This window comes from Oncorhynchus mykiss, chromosome 7, assembly GCF_057628025.1.
Source record: "Oncorhynchus mykiss isolate SJ-2025 chromosome 7, ASM5762802v1, whole genome shotgun sequence".
Taxonomy (NCBI): Eukaryota; Metazoa; Chordata; class Actinopteri; order Salmoniformes; family Salmonidae; genus Oncorhynchus; species Oncorhynchus mykiss.
Window position 1 is genome coordinate 47,341,261 of NC_143028.1, and position 27,953 is coordinate 47,369,213.

The following is a 27,953-nucleotide window of genomic DNA, read 5'->3' on the forward strand; positions in this document are numbered from 1 at the left end:
GTTACCATATTAAGACGTTGTCATGAGGTTCCTTGGAAAACTACAATGCTCCCTCCCTCCAGCAATTTTCTATGCAAGTAGTAAGTTAAGGTCATCCAGATGATCTGTTGGCAGATAAACCAATACTTTTGTAGCCATCTGAGCATTCCTCATTGGTACCAGCCCAACATTTTCCTGAAATAAGTCTGCTAAATGAGCAAAGATATAAACTAAGATTCCATTGCCTTGAAATTTCCCAGTTTTGTCTTTAAAAACACTTGAGCTGGCACCCATGTACCCCTCTTTCTATATTCTGGAACATGCCTTTGTTCATTCTTCTATGTAAAATGAAAATTAGAGTGAACTCAAGATTTACCATAAAACATTGCGACCTACTCAACACTCTCAGAATCTACACTCTGTGGTGCACTTGCAGTTTAATCTAATTGATCATTTTATTCCCTATTGTTTTGCAATTCTAAATTTAGGGAAAGGGAAATTGGAACAATAATCACAATCAGAAGTAGTGTTCGTTCCCCCTGATGCTGCAGCCCATGCCAAACATCTCAGTTCTTTCTCTTCTCCCAGAGTGGTATACTACAAAGCTGTGGAACAGCTTGTTTCATTTTGGCCATAGACATAACCAATGACTGTATATGCATATAATCTATAGAAGGGTTTTGTAACCTCTAAACCTGAAAATTTGACTGTTAAACTCATGGGTACACTATAGAGGTCGACCGATTAATTGGAATGGCCGATTAATTAGGGCCGATTTCAAGTTTTCATAACAATCGGAAATCTGTATTTTTGGGCGCCGATTTGCCGATTTAAAAAAAAAATGTTATTTTTTATTTTTATTATACCTTTATTTAACTAGGCAAGTCAGTTAAGAACACATTCTTATTTTCAATGACGGCCTAGGGACAGTGGGTTAACTGCCTTGTTCAGGAGCAGAACGACAGATTTTCACCTTGTCAGTTCGGGGGATCCAACCTTGCAACCTTACAGTTAACTAGTCCAATGCAATAACGACCTGCCTCTCTCTCTCGTTGCACTCCACAAGGAGACTGCCTGTTACGCGAATGCAGTAAACCAAGGTAAGTTGCTAGCTAGCATTAAACTTATCTTATAAAAAACAATCAATCATAATAACTAGTTAACTACACATGGTTGATGATATTACTAGATATTATCTAGCGTGTCCTGCGTTACATATAATCTGACTGAGCATACAAGTATCTAAGTATTTGACTGAGCGGTGGTAGGCAGAAGCAGGCGCGTAAACATTCATTCAAACAGCACTTTCGTGCGTTTTGCCAGCAGCTCTTCGTTGTGCGTCAAGCATTGCGCTGTTTATGACTTCAAGCCTATCAACTCCCGAGATGAGGCTGGTGTAACCGAAGTGAATGGCTAGCTAGTTAGCGCGCGCTAACTAGAGGGACGGAAGCTATATTGTTTTCCTGGCAATACTAAAGTGCCTCTAAGAACATCCAATAGTCAAAGGTTAATGAAATACAAATGGTATAGAGGGAAATAGTAATATAATGCCTATAATAACTACAACCTAAAACTTCTTACCTGGAATTATTGAAGACTGATGTTAAAAGGAACCACCAGCTTTCATATGTTCTCATGTTCTGAGCAAGGAACTGAAACGTTAGCTTTCTTACATAGCACATATTGCACTTTTACTTTCTTCTCCAACACTTTGTTTTTGCATTATTTAAACTAAATTGAACATGTTTCATTATTTAATTGAGGCTAAATTGATTTTATTGATGTATTATATTAAGTTAAAATATGTGTTCATTCAGTATTGTTGCAATTGTCATTTTTCCAACAAAAAATATCGGTATCGGCTTTTTTGGTCCTCCAATAAATCGGTATCGGTATCGGCGTTGAAAAATCATAATCGGTCGACCTCTAGTACACTAGCAATGGCTGCCAGTCTTGACTTGAATGGGAACTGCCATTTATGGATTATATGTCTATGATTGGTTGCAGCTGTCATCTTTTTTCAAATTTCTAAATAAAATCACGCAAAAAAACGTATAGTTTGGAAAGCAACTGCTTTCATTACTAAATGACTCCTGTGTTTTAACATGACAAAATATTTTACCCCTCCCAAAAACATTTGATTAATAAAATATTTAATCAGTCGTCTTCCTTAAATGAAGGGGATGATGACACAATCTTTGCGAGAGGGAGGATATCTGATTTTATTGGTCCTCAACTCGTGACTCAGACAATTCAGGATAAATGGAGTTAGCCTACCCTGGAGCAGGTTAGTTCTGAAGGATTCGTTGCCATAGAAATGTACCTGGCTAAAAGATGAGCAACTTTCGTATGAGCAGTTATCCCAAGTTGACCTCAGAGTGGATCAAAGTTACCTCGCTAAATCCTCAAACCTAATACGTAGTATGCCCCTATGTTGTCTCGAATTTGCTCTTTATGAATGCTGCTTGTGTGAGGGGCGGGCCCACCTGCAGAAGCGCTCTCCCCTGACATTGTGCTAAAACTCGCTGTCAAGCAGAGCTTTCTACCGCTAGCCACAATCCTGAAATCTCTGGTGCGCTATTGAATAGGCACATTTCTCGGTCCACAGGTTAACATTACATTTTTTTTCATTTTAGTTACAACACGCTCCTTTTTGAGGAGTGCACAAACAGTACATAAGCACTCAAGAACAAAATACCCCTAAGAAATAACCTCAGGTAGGCTTATTTGAGGAGTTAGCTAGGTAACTTTGGTCAGCTCTGAGTTCTCTCTGAGGTCGTACGAAAGTGGCCTACATTTTAGCCAGGTACATTTCTATGGCAACAAATCCTTCAGAACTAAACTGTTCTGGGGCAGGCTAACTCAGGGCAATTTTTTTTGTCTCTGTCTTTTAGGGTTGCCTATAGCACAGGTGGTAGCCTAGATTCGCATTAGCAGGCCTATCATATTTAACCAATTAAAAAAACATATATATTTCACCTTTATTTAACCAGGTAGGCTAGTTGAGAACAAGTTCTCATTTACAACTGCGACCTGGCCAAGATAAAGCAAAGCAGTGCGACACAAACAACAACACAGAGTTACACATGGAATAAACAAAACACAGTCAATTATACAGTAGAAAAATAAGTCTATATACGATGTGAGCAAATGAAGTGAGATAAGGGAGGTAAGGCAATAAATAGGCCATAGTGGAAAAATAATTACAATTTAGCAATTAAAAACTGGAGTGATAGAGACTGGAGTGATAGATGTGCAGAAGATGAATGTGCAAGTAGGGAGATATGAGTCTCCAGCTTCAGTGATTTTTGCAAATCGTTCCAGTCATTGGCAGCAGAGAACTGGAAGGAAAGGCAGTAAATATACCTGCTGGAGCGCGTGCTACGTGTGGGTGCTGCTATGGTGACCAGTGAGCTGAGATAAGGCAGGGCTTTACCTAGCAAAGACTAGATGACCTGGAGGTGGGTTTGGCGACGAATATGAATTGAGGGTCAGAGAGCGAGAGCAGGTTGCAGTGGTGGGTAGTATATGGGGCTTTGGTGACAAAACAGATGGCACTGTGATAGATTGCATCCAATTTGCTGAGTAGAGTGTTGGAGGCTATTTTGTAAATGACATCGCCGAAGTCAAGGATCGGTAGTCTAGTCAGTTTTATGAGGGTATGTTTGGCAGCATGAGAGAAGGATGATTTGTTGTGAAATAGGAAGCCGATTCTAGATTTAATTTTGGATTGGAGATGCGAGTCTGTGAGTCTGGAAGGAGAGTTTATAATCTAACCAGACACATATGTATTTGTAGATGTCCACATATTCTAAAGTCAGAACCGTCCAGAGTAGTGATGCTGGACGGGCGGGCATTGGACGGGCGGGAATTGAACACTGTGGCACCCCCATAGAGATTGCCAGAGGTCCGGACAACAGGCTCTCCGATTTGACACACTGAACTGTCTGAGAAGTAGTTGGTGAACCAGGCGAGGCCGTCATTTGAGAAACCAAGGCTGTTGAGTCTGCCGATAACAATGTGGTGATTGACAGAGTCGAGAGCCTTGGCCAGGTCTATGAATACAGCTGCACAGTATACTCTCTTATCGATGGAGGTTATGATATCATTTAGGACCTCGAGCATGGCTGAGGTAAACCCATGACCAGCTCGGAAACCAGATTGCATAGTGGAGAAGGTATGGTGGGAGTCAAAATGGTCGGTGATCTGTTTGTTACCTCAGATTTCAAAGACCTTAGAATGGCAGGGTAGGATAGATATAGGTCTGTAGCAGTTTGGGTCTAGATTGTCTCCCCCTTTGAAGAGGGGGATGACCGCGGCAGCTCTCCAATCTTTGGGGATCTCAGACGATACGAAAGAGAGGTTGAACGGGCTAGTAATAGGGGTTGCAACAATTTCGGCTGATAATTTTAGAAAGAGAGTGTCCAGATTGTCTAGTCTTGTTGATTTGTGGGGGTCCAGATTTTGCAGCTATTTCAGAACATCAGCTATCTGGATTTGGGTGAAGGAGAAATGTGGGAGGCTTGGGCAATTTTCTGTGGGGGGTGAAGGACTGTTGACCAGGGTAGGGGTGGCCAAGTGGAAAGCATGAACAGCCGTAGAAAAATGCTTATTGAAATTCTCAATTATCATGGATTTATTGGTGGTGACAGTGTTTCCTAGCCTCAGTACAGTGGGCAGCTAGGAGGAGGTGGTCTTATTCTCCATGGACTTTATAGTGTCCCAGAACTTTTTAGAGTTTGTGCTGCAGGATGAAAATTTCTGTTGAAAAAGCTAGCCTTTGCTTTCCTAACTGCCTGTGTGTATTGGTTCCTAACTTCCCTGAAAAGTTGCCAATCGTGGGGTCTATTCGATGCTAATGCAGAATGCCACAGGATGTTTTTGTGCAGTCAATTCTGGGGTTAACCAAGGGCTATACCTGTTCTTAGTTCTACATTTTTTGAATGGGGCATGCTTATTTAGGATTGTGAGGAAAGCACTTTTAAAGAATAACCAGGCATCTTCTACTGACGGACTGAGGTCAAGATCCTTCCAGGATTCCCGGGCCAGGTCGATTAGAAAGGCCAACTCGATGAAGTGTTTTAGGGAGCGTTTGACAGTGATGAGGTGTGGTCGTTTGACCACAGACCCATTACGGACACAGGCAATGAGACAGTGATCGCTGAGATCCTGGTTGAAGACAGCAGAGGTGTCTTGCAGTGGCTAGCTGACTACTAGCTAGTAGCTAGTTAGATGGCTAGCTTCTGTTGGGGGTTCCGGTTCTAAAGTAAAGAAAATAGCAGATCCATACCAAATTGGATGAGGCGGGTTGTAGGAGAGTATGTTGAAGTTGGGGTTAAGAAAAAATATATATACACGGGACATGGCAAGACGAAGACAAAAGACGCCTGCCTGACTGCTACACCATCTAAATAATAAGAATGATGCATTAATATATTACACATCTCTCTATTCTTCTTTGTTCCCTTCTTGCACAATTCACGCATTTCCGCTTGCAACTGCACTGGCCTATCTCTTGTCCTTCTGTCTAGCTCTTGAACAAGTAGCCTAGATAGGCAATGAATAGAAATATAGTTTGAAACATATTTAACTAATAGGCCTAGGCCTAGATCGATCCTCTTGCTTGCTGAATGGCTATAAAATAGGCTACAGTGTTGGCAATGAACTTGCGGGGAAGTTATAATGGTGAGAGCGATCTGAAGCTCTGGTGTGATGTGTTGGCTAAATTGATGCAATGCTGCACTGATTCATTGCAAAGAGAAATTCATTCATTCACACAATAAACCCACAGGCCTCTCAGTGGCCGTGTGTGGCCTGTCAGTCTCCCAGATAAAAATATATATTGGTCAACAGCTTATTTTCACATGCGAGAAAAGATGCAAAAATCAAACCTGTTCTGAATAAATAATTGCGGCGGGATCATATTTTGCAATTGGTCTGAATGGAGTCATAAACAAGATTTATTTATTCGTCCGAATTATTTGGCTGAAAATAATGGACTTGGTGAGAAAGGGCCTTCTCCCCGAGTCAATGAATGGATAATGTTTTAAATGTGCTACCACCATGAAAGTCTAATAGTTTGGGAGAAGGACAAATTCATTTGACTGGGACTTGGTGTGATGATATTTTAGGCAGAGTTGGCCCTCTGAGTACAAGCTTGTTACAAACTACACTGAACAGAAATATTAATGCAACATGTAAAGTGTTGGTCCCATGTTTCATGAGTTGAAATAAAAGATCCCAGAAATTTTACATACACACAAAAAGTGTATTTCTCTCAAATGTTGTGCACAAATTTGTTTACATCCCTGTTAGTGAGCATTTCTCCTTTGCCAAGCTAATCCACCCACCTGACAGGTGTGACATATCAAGAAGCTGATTAAAAAGTATGATCATTACACAGTTGCACCTTGTGCTGGGGACAATAAAAGACCACTCTAAAATGTGCAGTTTTGTCACACAAAACAATGTCACGTATGTCTCAAGTTTTGAGGGAGTGTGCAATTGGCATGTTGACTCCAGGAATGTCCACCAGAGTTTATGCCAGAGAATTGAATGTTCATTTAGTATCATAGGCCGCATCCAACGTCGCTTTAGAGAATTTGGCACTTCCTGCAATGTGTATGGCGACGTGTGTGCAATGGTTTACTGATGTCAATGTTGTGAACAGAGTGTCCCATGGCGGCAGTGGGGTTATGATATGGGCAGACATAAGCTACGGACAACGAACACAATTGCATTTTATCAACGGCAATTTGAATGCACAGAGATACCGTGACGAGATACTGAGGCCCATTGTCATGCCATTCATCCGCTGCCATTACCTCATGTTTCAGCATGATAATACACAGCCCCATGTCGCAAGGATCTATACAAAATTCCTGGAAGCAGAACATTTTATACTCACCATTGACCATGTTTGGGATGATCTGGATCGACACATATGACAGAGTGTTCCAGTTCCCACCAATATCCAGCAACTTCGCACAGCCATTGACATGGCTTTGACATTGACATTCCAAAGTAGTGGCTTCCATCTGGCCACTCTACCGTAAAGGCCTGATTGGTGGAGTGCTGCAGAGATGGAAGTCCTTCTGGAAGGTTCTCCCATCTCCACAGAGGAACTCTGGAGCTCTGTCAGAGTGACCACTGGATTCTTGGTCACCTCCCTGACCAAGGCCCTTATCCCCGGATTGCTCAGTTTGGAAGCAAGCTCTGGGAAGCTTCTTGATGGTTCCAAACTTCTTCCATTTAAGAAGAATGTAGGCCACTGTGTTCTTGGGGACCTTCAATGCTGCAGAACGTTTTTGATACCCTTCCCCAGATCTGTGTCTTGACACAATCCTGTCTCGTAGCTCTACGGACAATTCCTTCGACCTCATCGCTTAGTTTTTGCTCTGACATGCACTGTAATCTGTGCGACCTTATATAGACACGTTTGTACCTTTCCAAATCATGTCCAATCAATTGAATTTGCCACAGGTGGACTTCAATCATGTTGTAGAAACATCTCAAGGATGATCAATGGAAACAGGATACATAGACTCTCATAGCAAAGGGTCTGAATACTGTAAATAAGGTTTTTGCTTTGTCATTATAGGTAGTGTGTGCAAATTGCTGAGGATTTGTATTTATTTAATACATTTTAGAATAAGGCTGTAACGTAACAAAATGTGGAAAAAGTTAAGTGGTCTGAATACTTTCTGAAGGCACTGTATTATCCATTACTCTCCATATAATATCCCTGTGGCCACTGGCACTGACCTGTGCCATCAGGATTCCCGTGACAATGCCCAGCTGGTGGAGGGTACCCAGGGCTCCTCGAAGGGCAGTGGGGGCCACCTCACCCACGTACATGGGTACAAAGTCAGTTGAGAGGCTGGAGTAAAGTCCCACCACGAAGCGCCTGATGATCAGCATCTCCCATGAGCCACCCATCTTAGAGAAGCCCATGAAAGCAGCAGAGACAAAGGCCAGCACGTTGGCCATGAGCATGGAGTTCCTCCTGTGGGTACCACAGAAATAGTCAATTACAGTCCAATTATTGTACAAACCTTTACATGTAATTGTGGGACCTTATACAGACACGTGTGCCTTTCCAAATAAATGTCCAATTGAATTTACCACAGGTGGACTCCAATCAAGTTGTAGAAACATCACAAGGATGATCAATGGAATCAGGATGCACCTGAGCTCAATTTTGAGTCTCATAGCAAAGGGTCTGAATACTTATGCAAATAAGGTATTTCTGTTTTTTAGTTTTAATATATTTGCAAACATTTCTAAAAAACTGTTTTTTTCTTTGTCATTATGGGGTATTGTGTGTAAATTGACGAGGAAAAAAATGTATGTAAATTGATGAGGAAAAAAATGTATGTAAATTGATGAGGAAAAAAATGTAAAAACATAACAAAATGTGGAAAAAGTCAAGAAGACTGAATAATTTACGAATGTGCTGTATTTTCTCTCAGAGCTTTTCCGCCCAACTATTGAGTGAACACATAATAATTGTTTGAAGTTTCTGGGAATGACATGGTTATCATTCCAGTTAGGTTTTACATGAAAAATCTGCAAAAATTGCTAAATTAGTAGTTTTCAAGTTTCTTTAATGACTTTAAATGGGCGAGCCTGCAAATTGAATAACATATCGACCTACTGTAATAAACTTTTAATAAATTTACACCCAAGTGAATGAGTGGGATGTTGCTGAAATATTTGTTCTTATTCGTGGGTTTTGATCAAATGAAAACTGTAATCAGTGAAGGGCTAAAAATAATGATTTTGACTCATTTCTGGAGCTACTGTACCTGAAGAGCTGTCACCATAAAACATATGTTGATTATCTTGTCTTTTGACATTTCCAAAAAGGGTTGCTTGTAAGATAGAGGGGCAGAGCTATATAAAGACATGTCTTTGATGGTTGAAGTGCCAGTAGGCACACCATGAGCATCCTTTCCCCATGACTCAGTGTTTGCCCCCTCGATTACAGGATGTATGCTCCAACGAGTCTCTGTTTGTCTGTCTGAGTTGTTTCCTGATGGGTTTATTTTACAATGCATGCAGAAGTAAGACAGTCAATTTGTGATTCCCTGTTAGAGACTGTTTTTCTTAGGTTACATTAATCATAAAAGTTTAGCCTTTTGTTTTCTATGCAGACATTCAAATTGAGCATGTTTCAAAGCAATCATGATATTACAAAAACAAGAGTGATCATTTTTTAAAATAAAATAAATCTACTACTCCACCTCTTCCACTCCAGACATTACCACAAGCCGTCCTCCCCAATTAAGGTACCACCAACCTCCTGTGGATTGACTGTCTATCTGTATGTTATATAGATTCAGATGAATAAAAACCTAAAAAATGTCAGCTGTTGAACCCTCCAACACTCATCTCTTCAGTTTTCCAGTGGAGCTATGGACTATATTTGTTCTAACATGTGTATCCAACAGTAGCACAATTTACAAACACATTGACAGGCAAGTATTCCCCTAGACATGTAACTGAGCTTCCCTGTTGTAAGGTTCTTTATTTATTTTCTTAGTCAACCTTGTGTTCTGTTTTGTTGTGTTCTTGAACATAGCCCTGTTTCTTTGTGTTCTTGAACGTAGCCCTGTCTTTAATTTTTTGTTCATTGATTTCTCCTGTGTTAGTTACTCACCTGGTCTCATCAGCTACTTATTTAGTTCAGTTCATTCTGTTTGTGCTTTTGTGAGGTATTGTTCATTTTGACTCTACTTAGCCTTTTCCTAGCTCGTTTGTGAGAACCGGTTGTAGCCTTCAGTCCTAGTTTTGCTTTGCCTACTGTACTTTTGTATGACCATTGCCTGCCTGTGAGTACGATTCCTACCTTCTGCGAAGGCTAAATAAACACCTACCGTGCTCTGTGTGTGAATCTACACCTTTTTCTCCATGAGTATTTACTACGCCTGTGTTCTGTAAGGTAGAGTAGGCAAACAGGAGGATGGGAATACAAGCTGAAAATGAACAAAACCAGTGACTTTCCTTTAACTAAAATCCTTAGTTGAAACAATAACAAAGCGACACCCCTCTGTTTTAGTAAAAAGTTGAGGGATTGGCCTGGAGAAATAAAACACTCATTCATACAGGCCTACGGATGCAAGGACTGGCCATCGATGATATCAAAATTATAATTATAGTTTAACATGTTTTCATTTATGTTAAAAGTTTAACTGTATATTTTGGATTTTGATAGGGTATGACTGTTGAACGGTATTTCTAAGTTCTGATTCTCTAAGAATCAATGGATATGTATCATTAATTATAAGTCAAAAAATGGACATAGCAACTAAGGATTCTACCTGCAGTTTATGACCTTTCAATGGATCCTTTTAGAGTGTCTGGTGCTGAGGGGCGATTGATGGCTTTTTTTACTCAGTGAGAAATCCATTGTTTCCCTTCAGTCAACTGACACAGACATGTATCTGTTATGGCCAATTTACACCACTTCTGTAACACAGGTTTAATTGCATGGCAATTTGGCTTGTCCACCGTGATGGACACATCCATCTGTCCTTAGTAACAGCGCTGGTGTATCTCTATGGCTGCAGGGACCAGTGTCAATGGCCACAGGTAAATGGCTGACAGCTCACACTCTTGATTGTGACCTTTTTAAGAGGAAGGTGGCTTCAGGTGTGGTGTAACCAATAACTTTGATGTAATGCAGGTTAGGTTTGGGGTTATCCTCAGGTGTTAAGCTCCTGTTATGAAAATCGATAAAACAGGAGATCCCAATTCACCCAGCATTTGTATTGGTGCCGACCTGAAATAATTACTGATGATGGAACATCTCAGGTGTTACTATTTGCATGCTTTCAACACAGCATACAACAACATCACATTAGCATACAATTGATTCAGATGCTGAATGTACTCCATGTAAACGGTTGTCTATCATTTTAGTGTTACCCACACAGTTAACAGTGATGCTGTATTTATTGACCGTGTATTAAATCTCTCTCTTTTTCTTTACATGAATAAAAAGTCAATTTAAAAATGGAATCCACAGGAGGTTGGTGGTACCTTAATTGGGGAGGACGGCTTGTGGTAATGGCTGGAGCGGAAGAGGTGGAGTAGTGTCAAATACATTAAACACATTGTTTCCATCTGTTTGATGCCATTCCATTTGCTCCGTTCTGGCCATTATTATAAACCGTCCTCCCCTCAGCAGCCTCCAGTCAGTAATAAAATGTAATAATGTGCAATATTCAGAAGATCTGTAAACCACACCATTTATCTGAAATAGAGATGTGATAAAAATATAGATAACCCAAAATTCAAACATCCATGAATGCAGAATTTTTGGGGGGAGAACATACATACTCAGTAGTAGCAAGCTGATTTATCCTCATTCTGTATGTAAAACAAATCCCTATAGTCGCTGTAATGGTATTTGGAAAGGCAAGTTTAATTGAATCAAATGTAAGGATTCTATAATTGGTTCTCAGATTATTCTCGCTCTGTAGTGGTTTCATATTGTGAGATCATATACTGCTTTTTAGAATACTGATTTGGTCCAGTGTATACAGTACAGTATATTACTCCGGCATCAACTTAAAGATGGTTGAAGTTGTAGAGGGTCTTATGTTATAATGGTTTCCTTTATTTTTCTTTATCTTAATAGCCATTTCAGCTGCTTGATCAATGAATAACTGTCAGTCTTTTACTATTATGGACCTGACCATTGACTTCCTTGCACTCTTATTTGACAACGGTTCCCTAATTGCCATCCTTTTTTCTATCCCTCCCTTCCTCTGATTTCCCCCACCCTCTCCAGTTTGTCTTCATTATAGAAACAAATTCACTGTGCTCTAAGTGCAAGGTCACTGCCCATGTTTTGCATTCAAGTTGAAACATTTTCTTATGGCCAGAAAGTAATTTGCTGCATCTGTTATGACGGCGAGAGGCAAAGTAAGACATTACTGTGGCTCTCTGCCTTCGAGAAGAGTGGAAACTATGTTCAGTATTCCAGGAAGCCGCTTGTTAAGATATGCCTTATCACACAATGGCTCTGGTTATTGCTAGACAGAAGCTCCAGACCAAATTCTTCATTCCTCCTTTTTCAGAATAGTTTAACAGTGTGTCTGATTTGTTTACATGTGTAATGCATGCCTGCCAGCTGTTTTATAGATTCTCTGAGACAAGCCTGAGATATGCTGTGCGGAAGCACACTGTTTGTTTTGCACACAGATTTGTTTTTGATTGCCTCACTATTACATTTCATAGAAACATGGAATACATTATCCTTCCAGTAACCACACGCACCGTCGCAGAGACAGAGTAGGTTATCAAAAGAATCCTGAAATGTTATTAGATTTTTGTCTTGTCCTCTCCACCGTTATAAAACACTTTGTCAAAGTGTCCCCCTGATGTTGGTGTGAGATTGATCAATTCTCTGTGTGTACTGTTTACTGTTTGTCTAGAATATGACATTTCCTACTGTAGATGTTGTTGGAACATCAGACCAACTTGTTTGCCAACAGACAGTAACCCCAGAACGGTCTCAGTGAGGCGCTGACAACAGCAGTGGTCCGACGAAGCAGACAGGAGGCTACAAGACTGTTTTGTTAGTATAGACTGCGATATGTTCCAGGATTCGTCTGATAGCATTGAGTCGTTTACCACATCAGTCATTGGCTTCATCAATAAGTGCGTAGATGACGTCGTCCCCACAGTGACTATACGAACGTATCCAAAGCAAAAAACAGGAAATATTTGTGTTAGTCTAAAGGCTAGAGCTACTGCTTAAAATGAACGGGACCTGGCATGGATGCATACAAGAAAGCCCGCTACGACCTCCGAAGAGGAATCAACCATGCAAAATGACAATATAGGAGGAAGTGGAATCCTATTACACCAGCTCTGACGCTCGTCGTATGTGGAAGGGCTTGCAGACGATAACGGTTTACAAAGGGAAACCCAGCCATGAGTGGCCCAGTGATGCAGAACTCCCAAAACTACACTAAATGCCTTTTATGCTCGCTTCGAGAAATACAACACAGAGTCTTGCGTGAAAGCCCCTGTTGTTCCAGATGACTGCGTGATCTCGCTCTCTGTGGCTGTGAGTAAAACATTTAAACAGGTTAACGCTCACAAGGCCGCCGGGAAACCAGGGCACGTTCTTGCGCAGACCAGCTGGCAAGTGTCTTCACAGATATTTTCAATCTATCCTTGTCCCAGTCTGTAATCCCAACATGTTTCAAGCTGACCACCAAATACACTATATATACAAACATATGTGGACACCCCTTCAAATTAGTGGATTTGGTTATTTTAGCCACACCCGTTGCTGACAGGTGTATAAAATCCAGCACACAGTCTTGCAATCTCTATAGACAAATAATGGCAGTAGAATGGCCCATACTGAAGAGCTCAGTGACTTTCAACGTGGCACCGCTTGATATAGAGGTCCTGGATGGCAGAGAATGCAGCCACCGTGAAATACTGGGCTGTTCGCACCACCCTCTGTAGCACTTTGCGGTTGAGAGCAGTGCATTTGCTATACCAAGGGGTGAGGCAGCCTGTCAAGATGCTCTCAATTGCATGGCTGTGTGCTCAATTTTATACACCTGTCAGCAACGGGTGTGGCTGAAATAGCCGAATCCACTCATTTGAAGGGGTGTCCACATACTTGTATACAGTGCCTTGCGAAAGTATTCGGCGCCCTTGAACTTTGCAACCTTTTGCCACATTTCAGGCTTCAAACATAAAGATATAAAACTGTATTTTTTTGTGAAGAATCAACAACAAGTGGGACACAATCATGAAGTGGAACGACATTTATTGGATATTTCAAACTTTTTTAACAAATCAAAAACTGAAAAATTGGGCGTGCAAAATTATTCAGCCCCTTTACTTTCAGTGCAGCAAACTCTCTCCAGAAGTTCAGTGAGGATCTCTGAATGATCCAATGTTGATCTGAATGACTAATGATGATAAATACAATCCACCTGTGTGTAATCAAGTCTCCGTATAAATGCACCTGGACTGTGATAGTCTCAGAGGTCCGTCAAAAGCGCAGAGAGCATCATGAAGAACAAGGAACACACCAGGCAGGTCCGAGATACTGTTGTGAAGAAGTTTAAAGCCGGATTTGGATCCAAAAAGATTTCCCAAGCTTTAAACATCCCAAGGAGCACTGTGCAAGCGATAATATTGAAATGGAAGGAGTATCAGACCACTGCAAATCTACCAAAACCTGGCCGTCCCTCTAAACTTTCAGCTCATACAAGGAGGAGACTGATCAGAGATGCAGCCAAGAGGCCCATGATCACTCTGGATGAACTGCAGAGATCTACAGCTGAGGTGGGAGACTCTGTCCATAGGACAACAATCAGTCGTATATTGCACAAATTTGGCCTTTATGGAAGAGTGGCAAGAAGAAAGCCATTTCTTAAAGATATCCATAAAAAGTGTTGTTTAAAGTTTGCCACAAGCCACCTGGGAGACACACCAAACATGTGGAAGAAGGTGCTCTGGTCAGATGAAACCAAAATTGAACTTTTTGGCAACAATGCAAAACGTTATGTTTGGCGTAAAAGCAACACAGCTCATCACCCTGAACACACCATCCCCACTGTCAAACATGGTGGTGGCAGCATCATGGTTTGGGCCTGCTTTTCTTCAGCAGGGACAGGGAAGATGGTTAAAATTGATGGGAAGGTGGATGGAGCCAAATACAGGACCATTCTGGAAGAAAACCTGATGGAGTCTGCAAAAGACCTGAGACTGGGACGGAGATTTGTCTTCCAACAAGACAATGATCCAAATCATAAAGCAAAATCTACAATGGAATGGTTCAAAAATAAACATATCCAGGTGTTAGAATGGCCAAGTCAAAGTCCAGACCTGAATCCAATCGAGAATCTGTGGAAAGAACTGAAAACTGCTGTTCACAAATGCTCTCCATCCAACCTCACTGAGCTCGAGCTGTTTTGCAAGGAGGAATGGGAAAAAAATTCAGTCTCTCGATGTGCAAAACTGATAGAGACATACCCCAAGCGACTTACAGCTGTAATCGCAGCAAAAGGTGGCGCTACAAAGTATTAACTTAAGGGGGCTGAATAATTTTGCACGCCCAATTTTTCAGTTTTTGATTTGTTAAAAAAGTTTGAAATATCCAATAAATGTCGTTCCACTTCATGATTGTGTCCGACTTGTTGTTGATTCTTCACAAAAAAATACAGTTTTATATCTTCATGTTTGAAGCCTGAAATGTGGCAAAAGGTCGCAAAGTTCAAGGGGGCCGAATACTTTTGCAAGGCACTGTATATAGAGTATCTACCTCAAATACCTAATACCCCTGCACATTGATTTGGTACTGGTACTCCCTGTATATCGCTTAATTCTTGTGTATTTTATTAATCTTGTGTTACTGTTTTTCTTTGTATTATAATTTTTGTACTCTGCGTCTCGTAAGTAAGCATTTCACCGTAAAGTCTACACCGTTGTATTTTGCTCTTTTGACAAATACAAATACATTGTTTAAGGAATTGTGGGGTCATCGGCGTAACATGAAGAGCAATGATTGATCAGTTTAATAGCTAAGGATGGAGCCACTGGGGAGCACATCTAACCTGCTGTGAGTGGATTCCACACAGGGCTCAGTCTGGGTGCGACGATGACACTCCCGAGGCCACTGCTTTCTTTCTTTCCCCTCTCTCTCCTTGTTCTAGTTGTGTTCTATGAGGCAGATGAGTTTTAATTGAGAAATATTTACTTTTTTATACTTTTTCTTTCAGTCTTTCTTTGCAGCCTCCAAATGTCCAGAGATGAATACACGGAGCCTCTAGAAAGTAGATATTTCCTGATAGGGTGTCTTGGAGATTTTCTCCATTTGCCTTTTCTATTCTCTCTGGAATCAGATTTGGTTCTGAATAGGTGTGTAGAATGGTTCATAAAGGTGCAACACTACAGAAGTATGGTTGTGTGCTCAAGAGATGGCAAGGACGGTCACATACAACTATCCATATTTAATGCATACTGCTTGCATGGGGGATGACAAATGTGTTTGATATTATGATAATGACCTTCCACTTATTTTTCATACATGTTCCTGAGTGATCATATTTTCTCCCCGTTAAAATATGCATAGAAATTAGGAAAATCTGAAATGGGGGTATGCGTGCAGGGTCACTGAAGGTGAATTACAACATGACAAACAGTAGGAGCATGGTGCTTTTCGCTAGGGGAGAAGGGAGCCAAAACCCTATACCGCTGTTCATGCTTCAACAAGTTCGCTCTACCAAAGCAAGGAAGGGCTCAATACACTAGTCTATGTTTTGGAGTCTTGTTTTATTGGGAAATGACTGGATCAATATCTTCATCAATCTGAAGTGGGAATTGGGCCACTTTGTTGTATTGACCCATCCCTCTGTCTTTATTACTAGTACCACTCAGTGGCAGGTTGTCCTGGTGTACATCTTTTTGATGTCATTATCTTTTTACTGTACATTTTTTTTGTACTTTCCCCCCTTTTTTCCCCCCAATTGGTAGTTACAGTCCTGTCCCATCGCTCTAACTCCCATACGGACTCAGGAGAGGTGAAGGTCAAGAGCCATGCGTCCTCTGAAACACAACCCTGCCAAGCCACACTGCTTCTTGAAACACTGCTCACTTAACCTGGAAGCCAGCTGTACCAATGTGTCAGAGGAAACACCGTCCAGCTGGTGACCGAAGTCAGCTTGCAGGTGCCCGACCCGCCACTTCATTTTTCTATCACATGTGCAGTGCACTCTTCCATCACATGTACAGCTGATTCAAGATCTAGCACACTAATGAGATGCTATTGAGCTCACACTACTACATTGTCTGAGCCAAGGACTACATATTTTCTGGTAAGTTTTGATTAAATTAATGGGTGGGATGAATATATGTTATATGACTAGTAAATGGTAGCCTACAGCAGTGTGTTTAAAACATTTCTAACTTGTTAACAATTTCTGCTAGTTAGTTTTTGCTACCATGTGGGTTTTAGCTTGCTTGAGCCTGCTAACTGAGGAGTGTTAATTCACCTGTTTCCATACATGTTTCATTTTAAAACATTAATCTTATAAAGGAGTTTAACTAATTGTATTTTATTTTTCTCGTCTTTATGTAATGAACACGAGTAGAGACAGAGAGCTGGTTTAAAGTGCAGGTGTTTATTGCAAAGGACCACAGGAGGAGGCAGGTAGCTGGGTCCAGGGGCAGGCAGAAGGTCATACACAGGAGGTCCAAAAGGGCAATAGTACATGCAGGGAAAAGGCTAGTAACGTAGTACGGGAGATCAGGAAATAGGTAGATAACAGGAAATCCTGTTACCTAAACGGCTACAGTACAGGCAGACAACAGGCAAAAGGGCATCGTTAGTGAGGCAGGCAAAAACTATCATACATGGGAGGAATAAATCACAGGAAAACCCAGCGCTCTGAATGACGTGTGTCGCAAAACAAACAACTCCACAGAGTGATGGGGTGCAAAGAACTAAACTAAATAGTGTGTGATAATAACATACAGGTGTCTGAACAGGTGATTAGAATTCAGGTGATTGTGATCTGGAGTGTGAGTTGCGTTTCAGGGGATCTAGGTGTTTGAGAATGTGAGCTGGAAAGTGGGCTGGAAAGTGAGCTGCGTTCAGGGGATCTACGTGTTTGAGGGTGTGAGTTGGAAGCAGACGTTACACTTTACAGGAAAATGCCATGAGCACTATCTGATGTGTGGAGACATTTCACTTTAGCTAATGTAGAAGGAAAATATGTCTACATTTGAAAATACTGTGCCAAATCAAATGTGAAGAATGCAACAAAGCTGCAGAATCATCTGGCAAAGTGCATAAAGTTCCCTCAGCGCTCACAACAAGCAAAAGTCCCTCTATCTCTATTCAAGGTGAAAATGATGAATCCGACACCTTATCGATAGCAACAGCTCATGGTCCTCCTGGAATCAGAAGTTTTTTTGACTCAATGGAGGAATGTAGCCAGATAATTGCTGATGAATGTCTTGCTTGAGCTGTGTATGCAACTGGTTCACCTCTGATGCTCACAGGCAATGTGTATGTTCTTCGCCCAGCATACACCCCTCCAACCAGACATGCTTTATCTGCTCATTTGCTGGATGCAGAGTTCAACAATTCAAGTGAAGGTCAAGCAAATCATAGAGAAAGCAGACTGTATTGCAATCATCTCTGGTGGGTGGTTGATTGTTAGTGGGCAAGGAATAATTAACTACACCATCTCCACCCCTCAACCAGTATTCTTCAAGAGCACAGACAGAAGGGACAACAGACACACCGGTCTCTACATTGCAGATGAGCTGATGGCAGTCACCAATGACCTTGGACCACAGAAGGTATTTGCACTGGTGACAGACAATGCTGTGAACATGAAGGCTGCTTGGTCTGAAGTGGAGGAGTCCTACCCTCACATCACACCCATTGGCTGTGCTGCTAATGCATTGAATCTGCTCCTCAAGGACATCATGGCACTGAAAACAATGGATACACTCTACACGAGAGCCAAGGAAATGGTTAGGTATGTGAAGGGTCATCAAGTTATAGCAGCATTCTACCTCACCAAGCAAAGTGATAAGAATAAGAGCACCACATTGAAGCTGCCCAGCAACGTCCATTGGGGTGGTGTTGTCATCATGTTTGAGGGTCGGAAGGAGTCTCTCCAAGAAATGGCCATATCACAGTCTGCTGATATGGACAGCCCCATCAAGAGGATCCTCCTGGATGATGTATTCGGGGAGAGAGTGGTAAGCAGACTGAAACTCCTGAAACCTATAGCAGTAGTCATTGCACGGATTGAGGGAGACAATGCCATCCTGTCTGATGTTCAGTCTCTGCTTGAAGATGTAAGAGAAGACATCTGTACTGCCCTGCCCACTTCACTGTTGCTCCAAGCAGAGGAAACTGTTCTAAAATACATCAAAAAGCGTGAAGACTTCTGCCTGAAGCCCATACATGCCGCAGTGTACATGTTGGGCCCCAAGTATGCTGGCAAGAGCATCCTGTCTCTGGGCAGAGTGGGTGGACAATATATTACATGTAACTAATGACATGGAATCATTTATTCCCCAACCCTGCTAAAAGGTCAGGAAGGAAGGATGAGCCCAGTATAAGAGTCATTATCCGCTCCAGAGCCCAGTGGGCATCTTGGCAGTGCCACCTCCACCATTACTCAGGCAGTGTGCATGGGGACCTTGGCTGGAACTGCCACCTCTGTCATTATCTAGACCACAGATGGACTCACCACCACCCTATCACTAGCCACTTAATGGCCAGGGAGACGTAGAGAGCTGATGGTTGGTTTCTTGGGTTGCTTCCCTGCTACAAGCATATTTTCCAAGTCGACATTAAGGACTTAGATAAAATTAAGGGCCCTGACTGTGCTTTTCTTTGGTCTAATTAATGGACAGAAGAGTGATTATTGGACAGTCAAGTCAGTCAGAAAATTTAAAGTTTTGAAAATAAGTTGATCTCAATAACGTAAGTGTATTTTTTTCTGAACGTCACAGTTGTGTAAGCGTGGCTTATTGACTGGAGTGGAATTAGGAAGTGGATACTGCAGTGTGCAGCCAAGGCGCTCCTGTGAAGCTCGCCTTCAGCATCATGACATCAGGAGGAAGAGGGAAGGTTAGTTGGGGCTCTCTGCAACGCTTATAGGCCTGCAAGGGTCATGAGTCACTCTTGTGACGAACAGATGATGACCTGTCTGTCTGCTTTCCGCTCTGTCAAATGTCAATCACATCTCAGCTTGTTCCTGTTTCCCCTAGCATTCTGCTTCCTGGAGTGACATTGGTCGTCACGTAACGATGTGTAACTCAGAGGTTTAAAATTCCCAGCTTGAGCTGATATTTGATTGACACATAAGTAATGCACATAGGGGGAAATTTTGACCGTAGTTAAGCATGCGTAAATGGAACGTAATTCCTTTTTTATTTACTTTTTTATCTATGTGTATTCTGACCTTGAACTTAAGCATGAGAATAGCATGCTATCCACCTACTATTCGTTTGGGATGGTGATTGAATAAATGAAGGTGTGTCCGTATTCTGACCTTGACTTAAATACTTAATAATTCCACTACCTCTACGTGCGAGGAAACCATGAATTTCTTTCGTGCATACAGGCTCTCCAAACTATTTTTTTTAGGATTCATTAAAAAAAATCTAACCCTAATATTCTACACAATCAGAGTATTTTTTAATGTATGAATTGGTGCTGAAACAGAGATGGATATGCATATACAGTTGAAGTCGGAAGTTTACACACACCTTAGCTAAATACATTTAAACTCAGTTTTTCACAATTCCTGACATTTAATTCCAGTAAAAATTCCCTGTCTTAAGTCAGTTAGGATCACCCCTTTATTTTAAAGAATGTGAATTGTCAGAATAATACTATAGAGAATGATTTACTTCAGCTTTTATGTCTTTCATCGCATTCCAAATGGGTCAGAAGTCTACATATACTCAATTAGTATTTGGGTCAAACGTTTCGGGTAGCCTTCCACAAGCTTCCCACAATAAGTTGGGTGAATTTTGGCCCAGTCCTCCTGACAGACTGCCATACTGTGTTTGATCTTGTCTAGCCATCACAATGGAAATAAGTCCCAGACTTTATTGTGTGTTATCCTCTATGATTTTATTCATGTGCATGCATGGCTTTTAAGTTTTATGTGTGCTTGTTTTGTTTTTTAAATGGTTGAATTAATAAACTAAACGAAGGAGCTGGTGCAGCTGAGTCAGGTTTGTAGGCCTCCTTGCTTGCGCTCGCTTTTTCAGTTCTGCCCACAAATGTTCTATAGGATTGAGGTCAGGGCTTTGTGATGCCCACTCCAATACCTTGACTGTGTTGTCCTTAAGCCATTTTGCCACAACTTTGGAAGTATGTTTTGGGTCATTGTCCATTTGGAAGACCCATTTGTGACCAAGCAAAACTTCCTGACTGATGTCTTGATATGCTGCTACAATATATCCACATCATTTTCCTCCCTCATGACGCCATCTATTTTGTGAAGTGCACCAGTCCCTCCTGCCGCAAAGCACCCCCACAACATGATGCTGCCACCTCTGTGCTTCACGGTTGGGATGGTGTTCTTCGGCTTGCAAGCCTCCCCCTTTTTCCTCCAAACATAACGATGGTCATAAGACCAGAGGACATTTCTCCAAAAAGTATGACCTTTGTCCCCATATGCAGTTGCAAACCGTAGTCTGGCTTTTTTATGACCGTTTTGGAGCAGTGGCTTCTTCCCTGCCTTTCAGGTTATGTCGATATAGGACTGGTTTTACTGTGGGTATAGGTACGTTTGTACCTGTTTCCTCCAGCATCTTCACAAGGTCCTTTGCTGTTGTTCTGGGATTGATTTGCACTTTTCGCCCCAAAGTACGTTCATCTCTAGAAGACAGAACGCGTCTCCTTCCTGAGCGGTATGACGGCTGCGTGGTCCCATGGTGTTTCTACTTGCGTACTATTGTTTGTACAGATGAACGTGGTACCTTCAGGCATTTGGAAATTGCTCCCAAGGATGAACAAGATTGTGGAGGTCTACAATTATTTTTCTGAGATCTTGGCTGATTTCTTTTGACTTTCCCATGATGTCAAGCAAATAGGCACTGCATTTGAAGGTAGGCCTTGAAATACATCCACAGGTACACCTCCAATTGACTCAAATGATTTCTATTAGCCTATCAGAAGCTTCCATGACATCATTTTCTGGAATTTTCCAAGCTGTTTAAAGGCAGAGTCAACTTAGTGTATGTAAACTTCTGACCCACTGGAATTGTGAGTGAAATAATCTGTCTGTAAACAATTGTTGGAAAAATTACTTGTCTCATGCACAAAGTAGATGTCCTAACCGACTTGCCAAAAATATAGTTTGTTAACAAGAAATTTGTGGAGTGGTTGAAAAACGAGTTTTAATGACTCCAACCTAAGTGTATGTAAACTTCTGACTTCAACTGTATTTAGATCGCTTTCTTTCATTTATCCCTAATATTCTGAACCTGTTCTCTTGATATTACAGATATTATAGAGATTATAACTTAAAGGTACACTGAATTTAATGGGATGGCTTTTTAAAAATCTTTTAAGATAAAAGGATTAAAAATCCTATTGTATGAAAACTCCACGAGAAAATCTGCTGGCCAGTAAGTGGGAGGGTTTTTACTGGTTCAATTACATTTATTCAGAGCAGTGCGCAAGGTAGCCATATCTGCAGAGAGTGTTACGTGACTGAATAAGGTAAGTATGATACCAAATACTGAGAAGTGGTAGGAAAGCCATACATTCCCTAAGTCTGAAACGCCCCATAGTGTGGATGAATAAGCCCAGACACAAGAAACACAAATTATGATTTTTCATATTAAACTGTAATATGTAGTTTGTTACTGTAGGTAAAAACACACACACGCATAAAGAGAGAGAGAGAACATCCTCCCACACTGAGAGGCATGCACATCAGTGGAGGCTGCTGAGGGGAGGACGGCTCATAATAATGGCTGGAATCGAGTGAATGGAATGGTATCAAACACATGGTTTTCATGGGTTTTATACCATTTCATTCCCGCCATTACACACCATTCCAGACATTATTATGAGCCGTCCTCCCCTCAGCAGTCTCCACTGATGCACACAGCACACGCAGTGCACATGCTGAAGTGAAATGCCAAGGAGATAATCTAAATTGTTTTGCAGCTCCCCATGGAGCAGGGAGCAAGGAGCACAGAGATACAATTACCTTAATGAGGCACTAGTGCTGTCTGCCTTACTACAACACTACTCACAGTGTTCAGGCTCACGTCTCAGCCACGTACGTACTTACACACAGACATACCCATCAGTTTGACTACAGTGGCTGGTTTCTTCCTGCACTTTATGACTGGCGAAAGTATCGTTTTCTCTCTGTTCTGAGTCTAGGGCTGTGACGGTCATGGAATTTTCAATGACGGTAATCAGCCAGCCAAATGACCGCAGTCACACTAATAATCTTTTGATAGCAACCGTTTTTTTTATTGACTCACATTTTCTCCTCTGCTCCTGACTGCATGTGCTAGAAATAGAATGAATAGAACGTGCGGCCCCATTCAAGTCAGTAATGGCATAATGGGTGGACTGGCGGCCATTGCCAGTGTACCCATAGGAGCAAAGCAGGAAGTAAAAGCACGGAGTGTACCCATTTATATGTGTTGTGATTTGTTGATTTAACTCAACTGACATTACAAAAAATACATTCCATTGCATGAGCCACATCAGTTAACATAATTTGAATGAACATTTAACATTTCAGCAAGGAGCAACAAAGTTCTTATCACATTGTTAAAAGTCCATGTTACTGCAGAAATGCCCCACCGTCCCCAGTAAGCTGTTCGTTTCACACACCAAAAAATTACATGAATGGTTATGACGGTTATTTTATTTTCATGACGGTCTTCATCCGTAACCGTCAGCTGCACGTTAATTGTGCCAGCCCTAGTTCTGACTCAATCCATTTTACATGGTGAAGACAGCAGGCAAGCTCCAGAGTTTCTTGTATTGATGTACTGTATATAAATTGTTCTGACTCCAGCCCAGGCTGTAGTTTCATTTTGAAGCATATCAGTTATGTGTTAGTCAAGAAAAGGACTAGGGCTAGGATGGACTGTAAGATAGGTTCAGAACTGTTGCTGCCACCATGGTGCATCGGTCAGAATGCAAATGAGGTGATGGAGCAGGAATCCAGGTTTAAGGGTATTTATTACACACAGATGGAGTTGAAATGGAGGTTAGAATGTTCTTTAGGATGTGGCTTGTGTCCTGGATGTGGTGGTCTGGAAGGGAGATACAAAAGGGAAACATTAGGAACACATCAACATAAAAGGTGTAGACATGACAAAGGTGACTATTACAGGGAATGGGCTTAACATATAACTACAAACTGAGGAGGCTGCCAGGACTAGAGATAACAAAGGGGAATTATTAGGGTTGTACATTTTGGGGAATATTCAGAGGTGGAAACTTTCCGTGGGAATATATGGGAATTAACTGGAATATATGGGAAATATATGCAAATTCATATTAATACCATTTAAATGTAGATGTTTTTTGAATTGGATATATTTACCATATCATATGGAGACATAAACATAAACCTTTTACCTTATCATAGGTAGACATAATGGCAAATTATGAAAACCTTCCAATAGAAATAAAAACAAAACAATTTAGTTATGAATTGAGCTTTAATTAAATGAGTTGACTCTTCACATGGGATGATTTCACTGAATAACAAAAGAAAGGGAATATTGAATGATCCCCAATGATCCATCGCATCTCCCAAAAACTTTTTCAACATACATCTGTAAAATTATAGTCTAAAAACTAAAGCTTTGGATGTCTTCCTCTCAGGCTTCCATGTCTTCTCCCTGGACCTCCTCAATGTCCACTCCTTGAACATCAGACTCTGAGGCCTCATCTTCACTGTCACTTTCCAACCTTGTTGAGGATGACTTGTTGTCAGCCTCAAATTTTCCCGGATGGCCACTAATTTTTCAACTCTTGTATTGGTCAACCTGTGCTCTGAGGTGGCTGATGTTGGTGGGATTTGGAGGATGATGGAGGCAACAGGAGAAAGAGCCACAGATCCACAAAGTCTATTCCACCAGGTGACTGATGAGATATGTTGGCACAACTGCCATATTGCATTTCCATCCTAAAGCCCTTGCTTGGAAGAGTACTTCGCCAGACTGCCAAGAACCTTTCCCTCATCCAGGCCAAGGTGGCGAGACACGGTAGTGATGACACCATAGGCCTTGTTGGTCTTTGCACCAGACAGAATGCTCTTGCCAGCATACTTGGGGCCCAACATGTACACTGCGGCATGTATGGGCCTCAGGCAGAAGTCTTCATGCTTTTTGATGTATTTTAGAACTGCAGTTTCCTCTGCTTGGAGCAACAGTGAAGTGGGCAGGGCAGTACAGATTTCTTCTCTTACATCAGACAGGATGGCATTGTCTCCCTCAATCCGTGCAATGGCTACTGCTATAGGTTTCAGGAGTTTCAGGCTGCTTACCACTCTCTCCCAAAATACATCATCCAGGAGGATCCTCTTGATGGGGGTGTCCATATTGGCAGGCTGTAATGTGGCCATTTCTTGGAGAGACTCCTTCCCCGCCAGGAGACTGTAATACATGATGACAACACCACCCCAATGTATGTTGCTGGGCAGCTTCAATGTGGTGCTCTTATTCTTCTCACTTTGCTTGGTGAGGTAGATCGCTGCTATAACTTGATGACCCTTCACATACCTAACCATTTCCTTGGCTGTGTTGTATCCATTGTTTTCAGTTCCAGGATGTCCTTGAGGAGGAGATTCAATGCATGAGCAGCACAGCCAATGGGTGTGATGTGAGGGTAGGACTCCTCCACTTTAGACCAAGCAGCCTTTATGTTCACAGCATTGTCTGTCACCAGTGCAAATACCTTCTGTGGCCCAAGGTCATTGATGACTGCCTTCAGCTCATCTGCAGTGTAGAGACTGGTATGTCTTTTGTCCCTTGTGTCTGTGCTCTTGTAGAATACTGGTTATGTGGTGAAGATGATATAGTTAATTATTCCTTGCCCATGAACATTTGACCACCCATCAGAGATGATTGCAATACAGTCTCCTTTCTCTATGATTTGCTTGACCTTCACTTGGACTCAGTTGAACTCTGCATCCAGCAATTGAGTAGATAAAGCATGTCTGGTTGGAGGGGTGTATGCTGGGCGAAGAACATTCAGAAAACTCTTCCAATACACATTGCCTGTGAGCATCAGAGGTGAACCAGTTGCATACACAGCTCGAGCAAGACATTCATCAGCATTTCTCTGACTACGTTCCTCCATTGAGTCAAAAAAAACTTTTACTTCCAGGAGGACCATGAGCTGTTGCTATAGATAAGGTGTCTGATTCATCATTTTCACGAATAGAGGTAGAGGGACTTTTGTCAGAGGTTGCTTGTTGTGAGCGCTGAGGGAACTTTATGCACTTTGCCAGATGATTCTGCATCTTTGTTGCATTCTTCACATATGATTTGGCACAGTTTTTGCACATGTACACAGCTTTTCCTTCTACATTAGCTACAGTGAAATGTCTCCACATGGCCATGGCATTTTCCTGTAAAGATTAGAAAAATAATGAGTAAAAAAATAAAATAAATATTCCATGTACAGATAAATACTTAAGCAGTTAGATTAAATAACTCCTTTGTAAGATAAGTGTTTTAAAATGTTTGGAAACAGGTGAATTAACACTCCTCAGTTAGCAGGCTCAAGCAAGGTAAAACCCACATGGTAGCAAAAACTAATTAGCAGAAAGTGTTAACAAGTTAGACATTTTTTAAACACACTTTGCTGTAGGCTACTATGTACTAGTTAACAAAAAAATAATGTATGATATATAAAATATATTCACTACAACCAGTATTTTAATCAAAACTTACCAGAAAGCATGTAGTCCTTGGCTCAGCCAGTGTAGTAGTGTGGGCTCAATAGTATCTCATTAGTGTACAAGATCTTGAGAATCAGCTGCAGTCATGGCCAAAAGTTTTGACAATTACACAAATTTTAATTTTCACAAAGTCTGCTGCCTCAGTGGCAATGGCAATGCGCATATACTCCAGAATGTTATGAAGAGTGATCAGATGAATTGCAGTTAATTGCAAAGTCCCTCTTTGCCATGCAAATGAACTGAATCCCCCCAAAACTTTTCCACTACATTTCAGCCCTGCCACAAAAGGACCAGCTGACATCATGTCAGTGATTCTCTCATTGACACAGGTGTGAGTTTTGACGGGTGTGGGTGTTGACGATCACTCTGTCATGCTGATTGAATTCAAATAACAGACTGGAAGCTTCAAAAGGAGGGTGATGCTTGGAATCATTGTTCTTCCTCTGTCAACCATGGTTACATGCAAGGAAACACGTGCCGTCATCATTGCTTTGCACAAAAAGGGCTTCACAGGCAAGGATATTGCTGCCAGTAAGATTGCAACTTAATCAAGGATTTATCAGATCATCAAGAACTTCAAGGAGAGCGGTTCAATTGTTGTGAAGAAGGCTTCAGGGCGCCCAAAAAAGTCCAGCAATCACCAGGACCGTCTCCTAAAGTTCATTCAGCTGCGAGATCAGGGCACCAACAGTACAGAGCTTGCTTAGGAATGGCAGCAGGCAGGTGTGAGTGCATCTGCATGCACAGTGAGGCAAAGACTTTTGGAGGATGGCCTGGTGTCAAGAAGGGCAGCAAAGAAGCCACTTCTCTCCAGGATAAACATCAGGGACAGACTGATATTCTGCAAAAGGTACAGGGATTGGACTGCTGAGGACTGGGGTAAAGTCATTTTCTCTGATGAATCCCCTTTCCCGATTGTTTGGGGCATCTGGAAAAAAAGCTTGTTCAGAGAAGACAAGGTGAGCGCTACCATCAGTCCTGTGTCATGCCAACAGTAAAGCATCCTGATACCATTCATGTGTGTGGTTGCTTCTCAGCCAAGGGAGTGGGCTCACTCACAAAATTTCCTAAGAACACAGCCATGAATTAAGAATGGTACCAACACATCCTCCGAGAGCAACTTCTCCCAACCATCCAGGAACAGTTTAGCGACGAACAATGCCTTTTCCAGTATGATGGAGCACCTTGCCATAAGGCAAAGGTGATAACTAAGTGGCTTGAGGAACAAAACATGGATATTTTGGGTCCATGGCCAGGAAACTCCCCAGACCTTAATCCCATTGAGAACTTGTGGCCAATCCTCAAGAGGCGGGTGGACAAACAAAAACCCACACATTCTGACAAACTCCAAGCATTGATTATGCAAGAATGGTCTGCCATCAGTCAGGATGTGGCCCAGAAGTTCATTGACAGCATGCCAGGGCAGATTGCAGAGGTCTTGAAAAAGAAGGGTCAACACTGCAAATATTGACTCTTTGCATCAACTTCATGTAATTGTCAATA

At 41.6% G+C, this 27,953-nt stretch overlaps 2 protein-coding genes across 8 annotated transcripts in view; one reads left to right on the forward strand and one right to left on the reverse strand.

Moving 5' to 3' along the window:
* LOC149982572 (solute carrier family 2, facilitated glucose transporter member 1-like) overlaps positions 1–27,953 on the reverse strand; it is a 321,473-nt gene that overhangs the window by 20,901 nt on the left and 272,619 nt on the right. Inside the window, exon 2 of the mRNA XM_090241180.1 lies at positions 7,744–7,984. Within this exon, the coding sequence (XP_090097306.1) occupies positions 7,744–7,974 (231 nt within the window). The 5' untranslated portion in view covers positions 7,975–7,984. The remainder of the gene's footprint in view (positions 1–7,743; positions 7,985–27,953) is intronic.
* The window catches only part of LOC110527984 (rap1 GTPase-activating protein 1), a 164,919-nt gene that overhangs the window by 2,270 nt on the left and 134,696 nt on the right, over positions 1–27,953 (forward strand). The window lies entirely within an intron of this gene.